A 19,060-nucleotide genomic window follows, 5' to 3' on the forward strand; every position below is an offset into this window, starting at 1 on the left:
TTTTATTTTTATTTTTTATTTTTTATTTTTTATTTATTTTTTGCGGTACTGGGGATGGAACCCAGGGGCATTCTACCTCCAAGCTATACCCCCAGCCCTATTTTTTTATTTCTTATTTTGAAACAGGGTCTCACTGAGTTGCAAAGGGCTTCACTAAGTAGCTGAGGCGATCCTCCGTCTCAGCCTCCCAAATGCTACGATTACAAGGGGGCACCACCATGCCTGGCTTTTAATTTTTTGAGAACATCATGGTTGATTCCTTTGAAACAAAGATAAAGAGAAGAAAGCCTTAAAAGTCATCTTTTTCATTCACTTAAATTACAGCTAAGATAGAAAGACCTATGGCAATTAAAGAAATAGCTCAGAGGAGATCCCACTTGTTTCTTGAGGACAAGAGAGAATCAGCTTCTTGGGTGAAAATTGTGTAGACTACATTTATTAATGTTTTTCACATTTGCCTGTCCTTTATATTCTTTGTGTGTCTCATTTAAGCCAAGAGAGGAAGACATTGGAAATAAAAATTTTAAGGCAAGTTTCTCTTCCTAAACTTTAGTTTCATACTGCCTGAGGATACCCAGCATCAGAGACTAGCAGATACTATTCCCTCAACTAGATTGTTGAAGTACATAATTCAGTTAGGCTGATATTCCTGGTATCAGTGATTAAACCCCATAATGGCTATTAATGAAGCATCTGCTTAGGGCAGTGTCTTAGTCAACATTTTCACAGCTATAATCTAAAAGACTGATCATGTAATTTAGAGGAAGGAAGATTTATTTGCTCATAGTTTTCCTTGGAGATTTTGGGGTTAACTCCATGTGAGGCCTGGACTGCTGATCTCATGATCTCAGTGATGGGACTCAGAGAGGGAAAGAGAGAGAACAAGGCTTTGATCCTCACATCATGGAGGCTGGGGAGGGAGAGAGACAGACAGACAGATACAGAGAGGAAGGAGAACGTGTGTGAGCAAAGGGGGGAGGAACCATATATAATCCCCAAGGCCACACCCCCAGGGACCTATCCTCTTCCAGCACACCCTATCAGCCTGGGCCACCGCCCAGAGAAATTTATTATATGTCAACAACGAGAGCCGGGCGGGGTGGCGCACGCTTGTACTTGGGAGGCTGAGACAGGAGGATCGTGCAGGTTCAAAGCCAGCCTTAGCTACTTAGTGAGGCTCTCAGCAACTTTGTGAGACCCTGTTTCCAAATAAAATATAAAATAGGTCAGGGGTGTAGCCAGGAGGTAGAAGGCCCCTGAGTTCTATCTCAAGTACCACAAAATAAACAAACAAAAAACGAGCTGGTTGTGAACATTTCAGGGAGATAATCAATATGTAGCCTTGACATTCCACCCCCAACACAAGCAGATCAATCCATTGTAATGGATTACAACCAAGCCCCGCTTTCAACATTGCCACCCTGTTTCCATGAGGGCTAGGGAGGCATTGTATTTTCAAACCTTTACATTCCACCCCTGACCTCCTACACCTCATGACCACCTCACAATGCAAAATGCATTTAGTCCACCTCCAAGAGCTCCCAAAGTCTTAACAGTTCAGCATCACTCAAAAGTCCCAAAGTTTACCAGGCACAGTGGTGCATGCTTGTAATCCCAGTACTTGGGAGGCTGAGATGGGAAGAACACAGTTTCATGGCAAGCCTCAGCAACATGAGGCCCTCTACAACTTAGACCCTATTTCAAAATAGACAGTAAAATCGGACTGGCATTATAACTTATAGTTAGAACGCCCTTGGATTCAATCCCCAGTGTCACTTCTTCAAAAAAAGCCCGAAAGTTCAAAGTCTCCTTTGAGACCTAAGGTGATCATTTTGCTATGAGCCCCTATAAAAGAAAATAAAAAATTACATGAATCCAAAGTACAGTGGCAACAAGTAAACATTTACATTCCAAAGGGAAGGAATAGGAAGAAAGAATAGAACCAAAACTATTAAAATCCAGCAGGGCAAGTGTTCAATCTTGTGGCTCCATTTCTGACATCCAGGTGGTGAGACACAATCTTCAAGGGGTCTTGGCAGCACACCCCTGTGGCCTGGTTGATTACAGTGGGTGGCACTGCTGGCTCTTCCAGCCTGGCTTCATGGCTTGCAACTTGCAAACTTTCCTTGTGGTTGTTCCTTGTTTGTGGTATTTCTAAGTCTAGGGTTTTCTTGCTCAGGGCCAACATGTAATGGATCTACTGTCCATCTTTTGAGCCATATTCTCGCCCTTCCAGATTCTTCCATAAACATTTCCAAAGACTCACAGTCCACATAATCAGCCTTAGATATAGCCATGACCCTGTTCCTTTGGTACCAATTTCTGTCTAGAAGACTGACCACATAACTTAGAGGAAGAGAGATTTATTTGCTCATGGTCTCGATTTACGTCCAGGTAAGGCCGGAGACCACAGATCTCAGGGGATGGCAGCAGGAAGTGGAGAGAGGGAGAGCAGAGGCTGAGCTCCTCACATCATGGAGGCCAGAAGCAAGAGAGAGATAGAGCAAAGGGAGAAGGAACCATATGTAATCCCCAAGGCCACACCCCCAGGGAGCCACCTTCTCCACCCATACCCTACTGGCCTGGGCCACCACCCAGATAAACCCATCACATGTCAACCCTGAGCTTAATCCATGAGCTCTTCAGGGGGCACTCTATATCTAATAAAGAAGAACATCCCCAGAGGGAAAAAATGAGGAAGAAATAATAAAGTTAGGATACAAATTACAACTAAAATGGCATTTGCACCCATCTGTCTATATTCACCGTGAAACCAAGTATACGTGTACACTAGTCAGCTCTCCATGCCCACAGATTGCACTTCTGTGGACCCAGCCAACCTCAAGTATTGAAAATACTTGAACCTCAAGTACTGAAAATACTTGAGGAAAAGTGGCATTTGCACTGAGCATGTACAGAATATTTTCATATCATTATTCCCTAAACAATATAATATGTTAACTACTTGTGTGGCATTTGTATTATATTACCTATTATAAGTCACCTAGTTATGATTTACACTGTATAAGAGGATATGCCTAGGTTTAGCCAAATACCACAGCATTTTATATAAAGGAATTGAGAACTTGAGGGTTATGATATTCTTAGATATTATGGAACCAATCCCTCATGGATATGGGAGGACAGCTATGAATGATTTATTAACTAGGCTGGACTTGTTAAGATAAAAGCAGAAAAAAATTGCTTTTATCACTGTTCCCCTTAATAATCTCTGACTGGCTCATCTCTACCTCTTGATGAATCTTTGGACAGGAATACAGCTTTCCTTAGCGTTCACAGATTAGTCTTAATTTCTTCAGATATCCATAAGCTCAGTTAAGTACAATGTCAGGGCTTTAATCTTTCATCTAGCTCAGAACATCTCCTTCACCCTCACCCAAGCTCTTGGGTGGACTTTCCTATCTTCTACTTTTCTTTTTTTGCCCTTCTTCTTCCTTTACCTCCCTTTACTTTCTCTGGTTCAACAGGGGTTTGAGAGGTTAGATGGAAGAGATCACATCAATAAAGGTCTCTTTTGGCTGCTGTAGTTGTGATTTGACACCTCTCTCTCTCTCTCTCTCTCTCTCTCTCTCTCTCTCTCTCTCTCTCTCTCTCCATCAGATCATTGTGTCACTTCATTGGATATTCCTACTCCAATTAGAGCTATTAGTTACAATTCCATGACCTCCAATTCTCTTCCTGAAACTTTAAGACCATCCCTTCAGCCTCTGGCTTGCTTCTCATCATTTTCTTTTATTGGATTCACCCACTTTTCCAGGAGACTTGCTTTCAAAATAACTTTTACCTAATTCCCTTGTGTCATATAAGAAACATGAAGACATTACTGTCCTGCCAAACTCTGGAAATGCAGGCCATCCCTAGCACAGTACAGCTTTTTGTCTCTTCTTTTGTATCTTTTGTATACCTCTTTTCCAGTCCTCTTGGAATTTTTTTCAAATGAGGATAGTTACTTTGTCCCTTAATCTCCAAGGACGAATCCCAGCCAATTCATTTGTTTGAGCTCCATTTTAGTCAGCTTTTCTGTCACTGTGACCAAAATAAGTACAACTTTTTGGAAGAAAGGTTTATTTAGCTTTGGAGGTTTAGTCCATGGTTGGCTGGCTCTAAAGAAGAAACCATGATAGCAGGCTTCATGGCAGAGAAAAGCTGCTCTAGGTCATGGTAGCTGGAAGCAAAGAGACTGAAATAAGGAGGCTAGGGCCATACCTCCAGTGACCTCCTCCAGCCATGCCCTCCTCTGAACCTTCCTGCATTGGGGACCATGCTTTCAACACATGAGCTTTTGGAGGGATATCCTAAACCCAGTCCATACTACTCCACCCCTGGCCCCCAAAAGCTCATGCTCATCTCATGATACAAAATGCATCCAGTATATTTCTAAGAGTCCCCATAGTCTCAGCAGATAAAGCATTGCAGAAAAGTCCAAGTCCAAAGTCTCCTCTGAGACTCAAGACAAACTTTTGGCTCTGAGCCTCTGTTTAAAACACACACATGCATGCACATACATGTTACATGCTTCCAACATACAAGGGCATAGAGATATTCCCATTCCCAAAGGGAGGAATAGGGGCATAGAAAGAAGGAATAAGGTCAAATCAAGATTGAAACCCAGCAAAGCAAACATTAAGTCCTTCAGCTCTGTGTCCAGCATCTGGGGCACATGGTGGTAAGGTGTGAGGTCTTTAGGGCTTGGGCATCCCTGCCCCTGTAGTCTTGCCAGTTGTAGCCCACATGGCTGCTCTCTTGGAACGACTGATCTGCTTGTTGCCTATAGCTTTTCTTGGCAGATATTCCACATTGCTGGTATCTCTTAATTCCTAGGGTCTCCATAGAAGCTTTGGCTTTATTCTCACAACTCACTTAGCCCTATCAGGGGCTGCCTGCAGGAATTAAAGTCTTGCTACACTTTGCTTTGCCTCTCAGGCCTTCCTTTGGAATCTCAGTGGAAGCCTTCATGACCCCTTAACTCCAGCACCCTGCATTACCACAGAACCAGCACCACATGAAGGATGCCAAGGTCTGAAGATCTGATGACAGGTCCGCTACTTGAGTAGTAGCTGGGCCTGCTTGGACCATGGTGCAGTGGCCTCTGAGTTCCTAGACAGTTGAATATGGTAAAAATGAATCCTGGAGAAATTTCTTAGGTGGCCCTATGTGAGCAAAACCCCCCAAGGCCTCTTCTCAAAGCAATCTCTTTCAATCAAGTCTCCAAAGTTACGCTTGCCTTGAACCTGGGATGGGTGGGGTCTTGCTGATTTCTGAAATGTCCTCAAAGTATCTTTCCTATTATCTTTGGAAAAGTACTTAACTTCTCTTTAGTGGCCATAATATCTTCAACAACCACACTTTCCTTGGCCCAATTTCACATATACTTTTCTGATCAAATTGTAACGTTTTTCATGCTGCGGATTGAACCCAGAGGCATTCTACCCTAGCTACACCCCCAGCCCTGTTTTATTTTTTATTTTGAAACAGGATCTCAATAAGTTGCAGAGGGCCTCACTAAGTTGCTGAGGCTGGACACGAACCTGGGGTCCCCCTGTCTCAGCTTTCTAAGTACTGTGATTACAAGCCTGTGCCACCACACCCACCTCCAAATTACAAATTTTAAAAATCTTTCTCCTCTGCTTCTGTTCCCTTTTATTACAGTAGACCTGAATAAAAGCTGCCAGTTATACCCCTGCCACTGCCTGAGTGCTCTGTTATATTTAAATTGCACCAGATTAATTAGTCCCTTGCCTTTAAATTTGGCCTCACACACGCAGGGTCTCAGAACATGGGCAAAATGTTGCAAAGATATAAACACATGTGACTTCCAGACCAAATTTCCTTTGGGATCCTTGTTGCCATCTGAAACTTCATGAACACAGTATTCACTGTCTGTCCTTTCCAAATTTCTCTTACAAACCAGTTCCAAAGTTTTCCAAACAACATAGGTTAATCGTAGCATAACCCTGTTCTTGCTGCCAGTTTCTGTTTTAATCAGCTTTTCCATCACTGTGGCTAAAATACCTGGCAAGCACGACTTAGAGGGAGGTTTATATGACTCGCTGTCTTAGAGGTTTAGTCCATGGTCAGTCAGCTCCAGGAAAGAACACACAGTGGCGCAGCGATGACAGAATAAAGCTGCTCTCTGTTATGAAGCAGAGGAAGTGGGAGGAGGGGACTAGGGACATGCATGGGCCCCAAGGCCCTGCCCCAGTGGCCCACCTCTTCCAGCTGTGAATCTTCTTGCTCTGGGGACCATGCTTTCAACACATGAACTTTTGGGAGGGGTATTTCAAACCCAAACCATAACTGCCCTCTTCCTAATGGGATCTTACAGAGATGTATCTAGCTCCTGTCTTGAGTTCTGAGCACTTTTAACCAATTGTTTTCAGATTTAGGTTTCAGCAGAAATGCTAAGACCTAAAAATATATTGTCTTATTAGATAACATAACAGCTAGTTCAAATTTAATAGATTCTACTTCAATTATGAAAAAGTTAAAACATTCAGTTTGCATATGGAATAAAGTCTTATTTTTTAATACCTCCTTGTAAGAAGGGCTTAAATATATTGATGCTTAATTTACTAAAGAAACTATATATTGAGAGTCAGCGCAAATATATATGGGATTCTGAAAGTCATATGAATGAGCAAAAGAAATATTCAGTGGTAGAACACATGTTTAGCATGTACAAAGTCCTGGATTCAATCCCCACAGCCACCAAAAGAAAAAAAGAGAAAAATATATATCATAAAGCCTTCAGGAAAACGAACCAGGGCTCTTCTAGTTGTATAATAAAATGTTGCTTTTTAAAACAAAAGAATTCACTTTTAAATATTCCTTGGGAATGCATCAGGCTTCAGTGGTCTATAAAGAGTTTGAAGAGCCCAGGTAGGAATTACAGCCTAGGTAAGGAATTACAAACATACTTAAGAAAGATGACATACAAATATGAATTCAAGCCGGGCGTGGTGGTGCAGGCTTGTAATCCCAGCGTTCAGGAGGCTGAGACCTGGAGGATCGTGGTTCGCGAACAGCCTCAGCTACTTAGGCCCTCTGCAACTCAGTGAGACCCGGTTTCAAAATAAAGAATAAAAAAAAAAAACCAAAAAACCAGGGCAGGGGGTGTAGCTCGGAGGTCAAATCCCCCTGGGTTCCATCCCCAGGCCCACCAAAAACAAACAAATAAACAACAACAACAAAAAAAACCAGATATGAATTCAATTTGTTCTGGGTCATCTTCATACAAATTACAAACTTTTTTTTTTCTGTTTGGTAGTACTGGGGATGGAAGCTAGCTAGGGGCATCTCCTTCCAAGCTATCCCACCCCTGCCTTTTTTAATTTTATTTTTTATTTGGAAACAGGGTCTCAATAGGTTGCTGAGAATCTTGCTTTGTGGCTGAGGCTGTCCTCAAACCTGTGATCCTCCTGTCTCAGTCTCTTAAGTACTGATATTATAGGTGTGCGCTACCACACCTGGCTTACAGAATTTTTGTAAGACCCTATCTACACAGTTTATGGCAGATCAGATACAAAAGGCAATATGTAGATAAGTCAGTGAATCCATAGGAAACATTTGCATAGTATCTTGCACATATTAGCTGCTGCAGAAGTGTGCAATTTGTTCTATTATTGTTTTATAGTGTGGGAGATTAAGGCATCCAGTATGGAACTGGATGAGGTGATTTTTATGATACTTCTTAACTGCAGTTCTGTGATATCAATACTTTTATTAAAACCCAAAACACTGCTATGGACCCAACTGCTGACAACATTTTTGTGTGTGTGTGTGGTACTGGGGATGGAACCCAGGGGTCTTCTACCTCTGAGCTATACCTCTAGACCTATTTTATATTTTATTTGGAAACAGGGTCTTGCTAAGTTGCTCAGACCCTCACTAAGCAGCTGAGGCTGGCTTCGAACCTGTGTGATCCTCCTGTCTTAGCCTTCCAAGTACCGGGATTACAAGCATGCGTGACCATGCCCAGTGGGAGTTGTTGACAACAGATATAATAACCTGATTAATAAATCAATGGTTAGAGTTCACATCAAGTAATCAGCATCATGTTATATGCAATGAATTGTATTTAAGATGGCCTCTTTGGATATTGGGACAATGGGAATTTTCACCATTCTACTTTTCCAATTTTTGAAAATAAACAAATATTACTATAAGTAAATAACACAACAAAAACAACAAAAACCGCTGGGTGTGGTGGTGCACGCTTGTAATCCCCGCGCCTGGGAGGTGGAGACAGGAGGATCACGCAGGTTTGAGGCCAGCCGCGCTGGCTTAAGAGACCCTGTTTCCAAATAAAAAAGTATAAAATAGGTCTGGGAGTGTAACCCGGAGGTAGAAGGGTTTCCAGGAACCCCAGTACCACCAACCAACCAACCAAACAAACAGAAAACCCCAAAAAAGTGATTTGGCTTAAAATTTTCAAACATAAGTATAAATTGTAGTACATTTTTTTGGATCATGCACATTGGTGATAAGAGATGAAAATAAAACAGAAAAATTATCTCCCCCAAATGCATCTTGATCAGTAGGGTTAGCTTCGTGTGCAAATTAGCATGTCACAGTCTATCTGGATGAAGAAAAAAGAATATTTTAGATAGAATATAAGGGTTGTGAGACGTCTCAAGATGTGGAAGTGGAGATAAAAGAATAGATTAAGACAAATTTGGGGGCACTGGCTCAGGCTCCAGGGCAGAGTAAGAGGAAGTTGTAACCGAATGCAAGAGAGTTTGGTGTGATCTGATAAAGGTTTTATAGCAGACAAATCATGTTCCAGAGCTGGACTTGATTAGCAAGTTACACTAAGGTCCTTAGAAGGTACGGCAGGACCATTTTTCAGGGAGACTGGATGATCTATGTAATCATTCCATGATGAGTAGTATCATCCCCCAAAGATAAATGTGTCAGGTGGCACCTATAAATAGCATGGCTAAAGGAATTTTGTAGGTATAATAAGGGCTACAAACCTAGAATGTCTGCATTGATTCAGACTACTTACATGATTATACTTATGCTAATTGCCATTAAAAGCAGACAATTTTACCTTGTGGGAGTCAAGGAGAAGTGGCAGAAGAGAAGAGGAGAGAAATTCCAAGCCTGAGAAGCATTTGTTGTGTTATTGCTTGCACTGAAATGTAGGTGCCAATGTGCGAAGACCAAAAACAGGCTTCTAGGAGCGAAGGGCAGCTTACAGGTGACCGCAGAAGGAAGACCACCAGTACTATGAATGTAAAATTTTTTGGCTGGATTCTGCCAACATTCTGAACCAGCTTGTAAGCGCATTCTCCCCTGACCCCTGCAGTAAGGAATACAACCCTCTGGGTACATACAACTCCTCTGATGAGGGAAGAGAAATTAGAGTTAGTGGTCTGGGTTGGAGGAGGTAGTGGGCTGAGCTACATCAGGGATGCCTCGTTATCTGGCTCCAGACCATTGGTGCATGGTAGCACTATTCAGGGACTAGCATAGGGGACATATGAAATGGGAATCCGATTTTTAAAGTGGAGGAAAACAGTACAAAGGTGACCTTCAAGTCCATAAAGTGGTTGGGCCTGGGCATCCAGGGCCCAGGAGATCTGGACTGGAGATGAGGATACAGTGGAAGCCACATAAACAGAAAGAAAGAGAGGAAGGTCAAGGGGGCCTGGGGAAGATCACCCAGGAACATCAACATTTAAAAGTAGGCAGAGGAAAAGGGAGCCCTGGGAGAAGAGAAATAGTAGCCAGAGAAGAAACAGAAAACCCTGGAGATGTGACATCAGGAATCCCTGTGATTAAGAAAGGAAGGGCCAACAGTGTCCAGTTGTGCAAGGAGGACGGATGGGCAAATGAGGGGACTGTGTTCATAAGTTTAGCTACTGTGCCTCTTAAACCTAAACAAAGGGTACCCCAAACCTAATACTCTAGATGTGGATTTCCTCTTTACCTTTCCTCTAATAAACCAACCTACCTTCCTTCCTTCCTTCCTCCCTTCCTTCCTTCCTTCCTTCCTTCCTTCCTTCCTTCCTTCCTTCCTTCCTTCTTTGTACTAGGAATTAGAGCCTCACACATGCCAGGGAAGTACTCTACCACTGGGCTATACTACCAGCCCCCCCCCCCCTTTTTGACATAGGGTTTCTCTAGGTTTCCTAGATTGTACTCACACTTACAACCTTCTTGCCTCAGCTTCCCGAGTAGCTGGGATTACAGGTGTGTGCCTTTACACCTAGCTAAGAGAGTCTTAAATATTGCTAATTAAATATTGCCTTGAAAGAGATGAGTAAGCATTAGTATATTTTATTATCCCAGCATATTAACAAATACCTCTTTGATGCAGTGACAATGATTATTGGAGGAACAACTATTTGTTAAACTGCTAGGTGTAGAATAGGAGTTCCAGGCAAATGTGTAATTTTCTCAATTTCTAATTGTTGGTTGGCAATAATAGATAATCACAAGAGTAGCCATGTGTCAGAACTGTGGCAATATTAAGATCTTCAGAATAAAATATTGAACTTTCACATAGGGAACTGTCCCCTGAGAAAGAAAATTGTTACCTTTTGTATATTCCTTCATAGGAGGAAAGTATAGCTACTATCATTGTTGAGTTTGCATCTTATATAAAAGATATCGATTAAGAAACTTATTTATTTAGCCGGGCGTGGTGGCGCACGCTTGTAATCCCCGCGCTTGGGAGGCAGAGACAGGAGGATCGCGCAGGTTCGAAGCTAGCCCCGCGCGCTGGCTTAGGAGACCCTGTTTCCAAATAAAAATGCAAAAATAGGTCTGGGAGGGTAGCCCGGAGGTAGAAGGGCTTCCAGGAACCCCAGTACCACCAAAAAAAAAAAAAGAAAAAGAAAAAAAAAGAAACTTATTTATTTATTCTAGAATTCTTTCTTCGTGTGTGTGGTACTGGATGGAACTCAGGGGCTTTCTACTTCTGAGCTATACTCCTAGACCTATTTTATATTTTATTTGGAAATAGGGTCTCACAATGTTACTGAGAGCCTCACTAAGTAGCTGAGGCTGGCTTCGAACCTGCGTGATCCTCCTGTCTCAGCCTCCCAAGCGCTGGGATTACAAGCGTGCACCACCAAGCTGGCTCTATTCTAGAATTCTTAATATCCATGCTAGTTTCAGATTTTATGTTGGCTTAAAGGTTGAGTATACTTGGGAATAAATCACTGAAGAATGTTGGATTATGTTTTTTTTTACATTTAATTTAAGAATTTAAGAATTTGGGTGCCAGGTGTGATAACACATGCCTATAATCCCAGTACTTGAGAGGCTGAGACATGAGGATCACAGGTTCTAGGGCAGCCTCAGAAGTTTATCAAGACTCTCTGAAATTTAGCAAAGCCATGTTTCAAAATAAGAAAATAAAAAATAAAAAGGACTGGGGGTGTAGCTCAGAAGTAGAATGTCATGGGTTCAATTCCCAGAATGTATGATGGATGTATACACACACACACAGACACACACACACACACACACACACACACACACATACACACACACACACAAGCTATATGTTCTAAAAAGATTTCTAAGCCAGGCATGGTGGTACAGGTTTGTAATCCCAGTACTTGGAAGGCTGACATGAGGATTGCAGTTTCATGACCTCAGCTGCTTAGTGAGGCCCTCTGCAACTTAGTGAGACCCTGTTTCAAAATAAAGAATAAAAAATAGGACTGGGTAAGAATAAAAAAATAAAAAATAGCTCAGAGGTGGAACATCCCTGGATTCAATCTCCAGTACTGGGGGGGGGGGATTTCTAGCCAGGCATATTAGCACATTTCTATAATCCCAGCCACTTAGAAGTCTGAGGCAGGAGGATTGCAAGTTCAAGGCCAGCCTAGGCAACTGGGACCTTGCCTTCAAAATAAAAAATAGGCTGGAGATATAGCTCAGTGGTAGAGCACCCCTGGTACCACAAACTATAATAATAATAATAATTAAGTATAAATATGTTTTTATGATGGAATTAAATTTTATATGTTTGTAGACTTACTGAAAACCTTTATGGAATTTGTGAATTGTTGATCCTATTTAAAATTAGTTCGTAAGAAGAACGCTGGGTCAATTTGGGTCTGTCCTCCCAGATTGACCTTCCTTGTCTTCTGACAAGCTCCACTCTTTGTTCTCAAGTTCCTCTTCTTCAGTCAGTTAACCTCTCCCACAGATGCTCCCTGGCACCCAGTTTACTTTCTTGTTGCCCCCTGAGTCTTAGCTTTGATGCAAATCTGATATCTGATCTTTGAGGCTGAAGGGACTCTTAAAGTACCAGGAAAAAAGTCTGGAAATAAGACTGGATCTGATTCTTACTGAATTTCAGGGCTATTTTGTGATCAATCCTGCTGGTTACTGAAGATAAAAAGCCAAAATATTTCAACATGTTTCTTTTTTTTATTGGTGCATTATATTCATACATCATATTGGGATGCAAATCTTGTGTGTAGAGACATGTACACATCACTGATTTAGCCCCTACCCAGTTCCCACCCCATTCCTTTCCCATCCCTCCCTCCCTTGCTCGGCTTAGTGGTCGACTTCGATATGTTTAAGTACATTGTGTGTTTCAGAGATTTTCCTCTTCCTCCCTCCTTTCTCCTCCTTTAGGTTGTCTTGTTTGCTCCTCCATAGGATCTTCTTTTTCATCTAGAGTTCCTCCTGTGACCCAATTCCCCCTAACTCTCACATATTAGGGAAAGCATCTGATTTCTTATTTTTTGTGACTGACTAATCTCACTTAGCATACTGTCCTCCAGTTCCATCCATTTCCCTGAAAATGATGTAATTGAGGTTTTTTTTGATGGCTGAGTAAAATTCCATTGTGTACATATTCTACAGTTTTGTAATCCATTCATCTGTTGATGGACATCTTGGCTGGTTCCATAGTTTGGCTATGGTGAATTGTGCAGCTATGAACATAGATACACATGCATTCAACATGTTTCTGACTTTAATTTTTGATAAGTAACCAGAGGAGAGGAAAAAAATTGGGGCTATGTTTTATCAGTCTTTTTATCATCCTCTCTTTAGATAGTCACAAATAGTCCCTCAGCTGAATGTGATTTGAATTATATAGTAGTTTTGTGCACTTAGAAAATAATCTTTTAAATGCAACTTCAAGCTTTATAAAAGCTTCCTTGCAATTTTCCATGTACTTGGGCCTGTCAGCTTGCTGATGTAGTAAGTGAATCTAATCATTTGATTGGATTATAGCGTAGTTTTACCTCTAAGACACAGTGAAGGGCATGTTCCTTTATAAATAAATTCAATTAGAAGAGAGCAAAATAAAGATTGATTGCCAGTGAGATGATTATAAGATTGAAATATGAAGTCTTAGGGAATGACTGTGTCTTGTTGAACAGGCACTGGTCCTCCGTCCTGGTTGCAACCAAAGTCATGGGGGCCTTGGGCCTCTCCCCTGGACCTTCTGGTACATCAGTGTATTCTTAATGCTTCCCAAGTGATTCTGATGTGCTAAGAGGTTTAGTGACTACTAGAATGATGAAAACTTAAGCTCTTTAAAGAAAGCATTTCTTAGTAGACAAGAAGTAGTGAGTAAATAGCCACTGGACAAGAAGTACCACAAGAATTAGAAGGGAGAGAAAGTTAGCGTCAATTTAGCCAAGGTTTATGTTCCCTTATTCACAATTCTGAAATAGAAAAGCCCTAAAAAACAAAAGTATTTTGTAACTTACGTGGTAGCAAAATGTAACCAAAATTGAATATATTTGGTATTAAAACCTGAAGCTTTTTTTCTAGTCTTCCTTGATCCCATTTGGTATAAATAGTCATATGTTTTATTGCAAAAATCTGCATGTGACTAACAAGTTACTGCCCCAGACTCACCAAGGGTATGATGTAGAAATGATGCCTTTCTAAAAAGATAAAAATTTGAATTCTGAAATACATTTGGTCCCATTGGGTTAAGAAAAGAATTCGGGATCATCATAGGGGAGAGGTATGATAGCAAAAGCCACAGTAGCACTTCATGTTGGGTTAAGAATGACACATTTCTTCTGAATATATAGGCAGTAATTTAGTGTCCACATTAGGTAAAAGCAGTGGCCAATATCTGAACGTGGCTCTTGGCTGTCACATCCACTGCTCAGGCCTGACACGAAAAGAGAGTTCCCTCGCAGGCATGGTGAGAGAAGCCAAGTTAAACCAACTGCACAAACAGATACAGTAGAGACCGATCATTGTCCCGTGAAATACTGGTGGCCAAGTCACCAGGAATATGGGCAGTTCTCGCTCAGCCTCTTCAAGGAGTTTGTGGTTAGAACATTGGCCAGGACCTCATCCTCTGAAGGCTAGTGTGTGGTATGCCTTTTCTAATGCCAGTAGGTCCCTTATTATATATAAAGAAAAGTCTAGTCTCTGTCTATGCAGTTGTTCAAAATCTTCATTTTTTTCAATCTAAATGTAACAATTACTTGCAAAGGAGGTTTTTAATTCTTCTACTAATCTCTGATGGTTCTCTTTGGGAGTAGCTTGTAGCAGAGGATTGTCCTCTCTTGGGACCAGGAATTCTCCCTCAGGCAGGTGTCCACTCCCCTAGGTCCGTTCTGGATTCTGTTAAGGATTGCCGCTGCACCGCCTCCAGTGGGTCCCTGAATGAGTAGCCTTTGTTCTGGATAATGTGAGGAATAGACAGACAAGTCTCTGCCTGGGTGAAGCTTCCAGCCCACAAGATAGGCACCAGTCCAAGAATTTAAAATGATTAGTTACATGATTACCAGTGTATTTAAGAAAAAAAGATCTGAGAAGATGCTGTGGGAGCATATAATGGGATCATACTAATTACTGCTTTGCTTGGTCAGCACTTTTCTTTGTGCTTTGTAGAAAGAATAACCTACCTCTGTTTGTGTTTGGTTTTGAAGTGCTGGGAATGGAACCTAGGGCCTCACACCTGCTATGCAAACACTCTACCACTCAGCTACCCGCCCAGCTCATTTGGGGCTTTTGTCAAAAACCTTGTTCTCCTGGGGAAGAGATGTGGGAGCTATTGTACACCCCAACCTGCATAAAATATTTACATTCTCCTGCAGAAATTTAGAGGATGTAATGTGTACAGCATGGGAGTCTGAGGCCAGAGGATCGCAAGTTTGAGGCCAACCGTGCAACTTTGTGAGATCATGTCTTAAAATAAAAGATTAAAAAAATGGAGAGGGAACAATGTAGCTCAGTGATAAAGTAACCCTGAGTTTCATCTCTAGTCAGAGTAACACACACACACACACACACACACACACACACACACACACCCACCACCACCACCACCACCACCACCACCACCACCACCACCACCACCACCACCACCACCACCCACTCCTGCCCAGCAGCTTAGGCTCCTTTAAAATTAAACTGGAGTTCTCCTTGGGGTCTCGCTGCCCATCCCTCACCTTCTGATGCCCCCAAATGCTCTATTGTTTTCTTGCCAGTCCCATGCCTCCTTTTCTTCCCCACTGAACCATTGAAAAGCTGTTGTGTTACACAGTGTTGGAAATAGAATACTTTCCTTTCGGAAATATTTTTTAGTTTGAACCTGATTTCTAGTTAGAGGAGGAAAAATAGAGGGTGCTGTGAAAGGAATTCCAGAATGGGAAATTTTAAAAGGAGGGTGGAGAGGACTTGTGACCCCCTGTGAGCACTCGGGTGGGCATCACCTTCCATCCCTGATGGCTTCTCTTCTCTTCCCTGGAGGTCACAGGGCAGGGAGCCATTGACAGGATCTCAGTGAATGTTTGCAACCTTTGCTCTACCCCAAATATTTGTGACACTGTGAAAGATGATACTACTACAATAAACTTCATAAATAGCTCAAAATGTAAATTATGCAGCAAGTGATATTTTGGTTTTGTTTGAGCACAAATTTGTAAAGGCTGTCCTGTGGTCACTCGTCTGTCCAGCCTCCACCTCCACTCCCACCCCATCCACCCTCGTTTTCCCCTCAGTCTTTAACTGTCAACTTTTCAGCCATGAACATCTTTCAGAGCCCAAACTCCCACGGTTGAGAGACGGGGACTAATTGAGAGTAGCCTTCTTGCTACTATATAAAATTTCTGAGAGAGGGCATCGAAGAATCAGATAGCTCAAGAGCATGCCCTTTGGGAGACGCTCACAGAACTCCCAGTGAAGCCGCCACTAACACATTCCTTCCTGGGGCCTGCTGCCCTGGCCACTGGGGAGGGGTCCTGGTGGACTCGCACTGTCTGCTACATTGCTGCTGTTGCTTTCAGTAAATGAATATCGATTAAATTAATCTGAATAGCAAGGCTGCAGTTTACCCTTGAGCTCCCATTTTCCTTTTCAAAGTGTCATTACTCTAATATACTCAGCTGCATGACCCTCCCAGTCTCACTGTCACCACCTCAAAATCACAAGCACATGCTTCGCGTGTCCTGAAGGGGAGCGTCTTGCTCATTATAGAATCTGTATTGCTACCAAGCATACATTTCCCAAAGACTGCCTTCATGGTGTCTTTGAAAGTGACTCTGCTTACCTGTCTCTTTTCATGTTTGTCTTTGAGAATGTTTTTAAAGAAGGAGTTAAAAGCCGGGCGTGGTGGCACACGCTTGTAATCCCAGCATTTGGGAGGCTGAGACAGGAGGATCCGGGTTTGTGACCAGCCTCAGCTACTTGGTAAGGTTCTTTGCAACTCAGTGAGACCCTGTTTCAAAATAAAGACTAAAAATAGGGCTGGGGGTGTAACTTGGAGGTAGAATGCCCCTGGGTTCCATCCCCAGTACCAAAAAAAAAAAAAAAAGAAGAAGAAGAAGAAGGAGGAGGAGGAGGAATTAAACATTCATAGTGGGAAGGGCAAGAGGGCACATAGTTGCTTAAATATTTGGAAGATGAATAGGGTTTAAGACCCTTATGATTGTAGAGTTCATCTTGTCTATTCCCGGTTCACCTGCTCTGTGCATGGGTGGCACTTGCTTTTTTGGGGTGTATGATCCCAAACAGTTGCTGTAAACCTGTCAGGCTTGCAATGAGCATTCACTGCCTCTGAGCAGAGGTCCAGTTAAACCAGGATAACTCTCTCAGTGCTTCTAGAATTCATAACATCTTTGGGAGATAAATAATACTTAATCACTTAATCCATATTAGCATTATTTATAAATATTGCATAATTTGTTTTTAAAGTATCTAATGTAGCCTATTTGTCAGTGTTTCACAATGTATATGTTCTGGAAATTAACTTTAAAAAAGTAAGTTAGGCCGGGTGTGGTGGCGCACGCTTGTAATCCCCGCGCTTGGGAGGCAGAGACAGGAGGATCACGCAGGTTCGAAGCCAGCCACGTGTGCTGGCTTAGGAGACCCTGTTTCCAAATAAAAATGTAAAAATAGGTCTGGGAGTGTAGCCCGTAGGTAGAAGGGCTTCCAGGAACCCCAGTACCACCATAAAAAAAAAAAGTAAGTTAGTATGATCCAGATCTTTGGCCTAAAATTTCTATGCAAAAGTTTTTTCATGTATTAAAAAGGCCGGGTGTGGTGGCGCACGCTTGTAATCCCCGCGCTTGGGAGGCTGAGACAGGAGGATCACACGGGTTCGAAGCCAGCCTCAGCTGCTTAGTGAGGCTCTCAGCAACTTAGTGAGACCCTGTTTCCAAATAAAATATATATTTAAAAAAAGGTCTGGGAGTATAGCACAGAGGTAGAAAGCCTCTGGGTTCCACCCTCAGTACCACCAAAAAAAAAAAAAAAGAACAAACAAGCTGGGCGTGGTGGCGCACGCTTGTAATCCCAGCATTTGGGAGGCTGAGACAGGAGGATCACGGTTCGCAGTCAGCCTCAGCTACTTAGTGAGGCCCTCCGCAACTTAGTGAGACCCTGTTTCAAAATAAAGAATAAAAAATAGGGCTGGGGGTGCAGCTCAGAGGTAGAATGCCCCTGGGTTCCATCCCCAGACCCACAAAAAGAAAAAAGAAAAAAAAAAAGAAAATTGAACAAAGAAAGAAGCAATGGCGGTAAACTTAGGTTTCATTGCAAGAGCTCCTAATTTGGGTTGCATATCTGAAAACAAAGTATTGCTTTGGTAGCTACATTTTTCTTCTTCTAATTTGATTTTCCCCCTAATATTTTATTAGGTGCAGAGGGAGCTAGCAGCTGTTATTGCTTTGAAAGCAAGGAAGTCTGGTGAGTAGTCTCTGATGGGGTTGGAGAAGATTGTGATTCTCTGCAGGTATTTCTCGTATCACCTAGAAGTGGGCAGCTGAGCACATTTCAGGATACTTTGGTTTAGAATATAGAGGAAAACCGCCATTTGTTTTTAAAAGAATTCATTCTCCCATTCGAAGAGCACAGCATGCTACAGGTTTTTAAAGTACAACTTTATGGCTTTCATGTAATTTATTTCAGATTTCAAAGAGAAACTAAAAATAATGATCATAGTTTATTGGAGCCATGAAAGATAGCTAAGTACATGACAGAAGCAGACTTATCACCTCATATTACAAATCTTAACGACAGAGCAATATATATCACAGTGGTGGTCTTTCTATTTATTATTTATTATTTTTATTTATTACTATTTAATGACATTTCCAAGCAAAGAAAATTCATAGGACTGATTACATGATTGCTTATACTTGTAAGACGTAATCTATGGAAGTAATAAGAGGAAAAGAAGAGGGGCTTTCAGATATATTTTTGAAAATATAAGAACATATTCTTTGCTGAAATCCAATATAAAATGGAGACTCACTGAAGTAGAAAAATGCTTGTGCAGAGAGGAGAAATGTCAGGGGCACTGGGGAGGCATCCTGTGCCTTCCTCCGTGTGCGGGGAGAGGAGGGCAACGCTGCCAGAATGGAAATCAGAAAGGAAGAACTTCTTGGACAATGTTGAATTAGAATAAGGCTTTTTAAGCAGAAAGACTGACAAAATCAAAGTGATGACAAACCTTGAAGAAGTATATGGTACAGAAATGTCCTAACACAAACCATACACTTTACATATTTTTTCCAGTTAGAAACTGTAAGATCCGCTTACTTCTCTGTTGCTTTTTGAATCAAACACATCATGTCGCGAACAACTT

The 19,060-nt window shown here is 41.9% G+C and overlaps 1 protein-coding gene across 2 annotated transcripts in view; it reads left to right on the plus strand.

Annotated features, from left to right (window-relative positions):
* Positions 1-19,060, plus strand: part of RAPGEF5 (Rap guanine nucleotide exchange factor 5) — a gene marked incomplete at both ends in the record, with an annotated part of 259,218 nt that overhangs the window by 66,950 nt on the left and 173,208 nt on the right. For both annotated transcript variants that reach the window (XM_080701542.1, XM_080701543.1), the window contains one exon: positions 18,111-18,159. In XM_080701542.1, coding sequence (XP_080557668.1) covers positions 18,111-18,159 — 49 coding nt within the window. The remainder of the gene's footprint in view (positions 1-18,110; positions 18,160-19,060) is intronic.

Source organism: Muscardinus avellanarius, assembly GCF_963383645.1.
Source record: "Muscardinus avellanarius genome assembly, chromosome: 9".
Lineage (NCBI taxonomy): Eukaryota > Metazoa > Chordata > Mammalia > Rodentia > Gliridae > Muscardinus > Muscardinus avellanarius.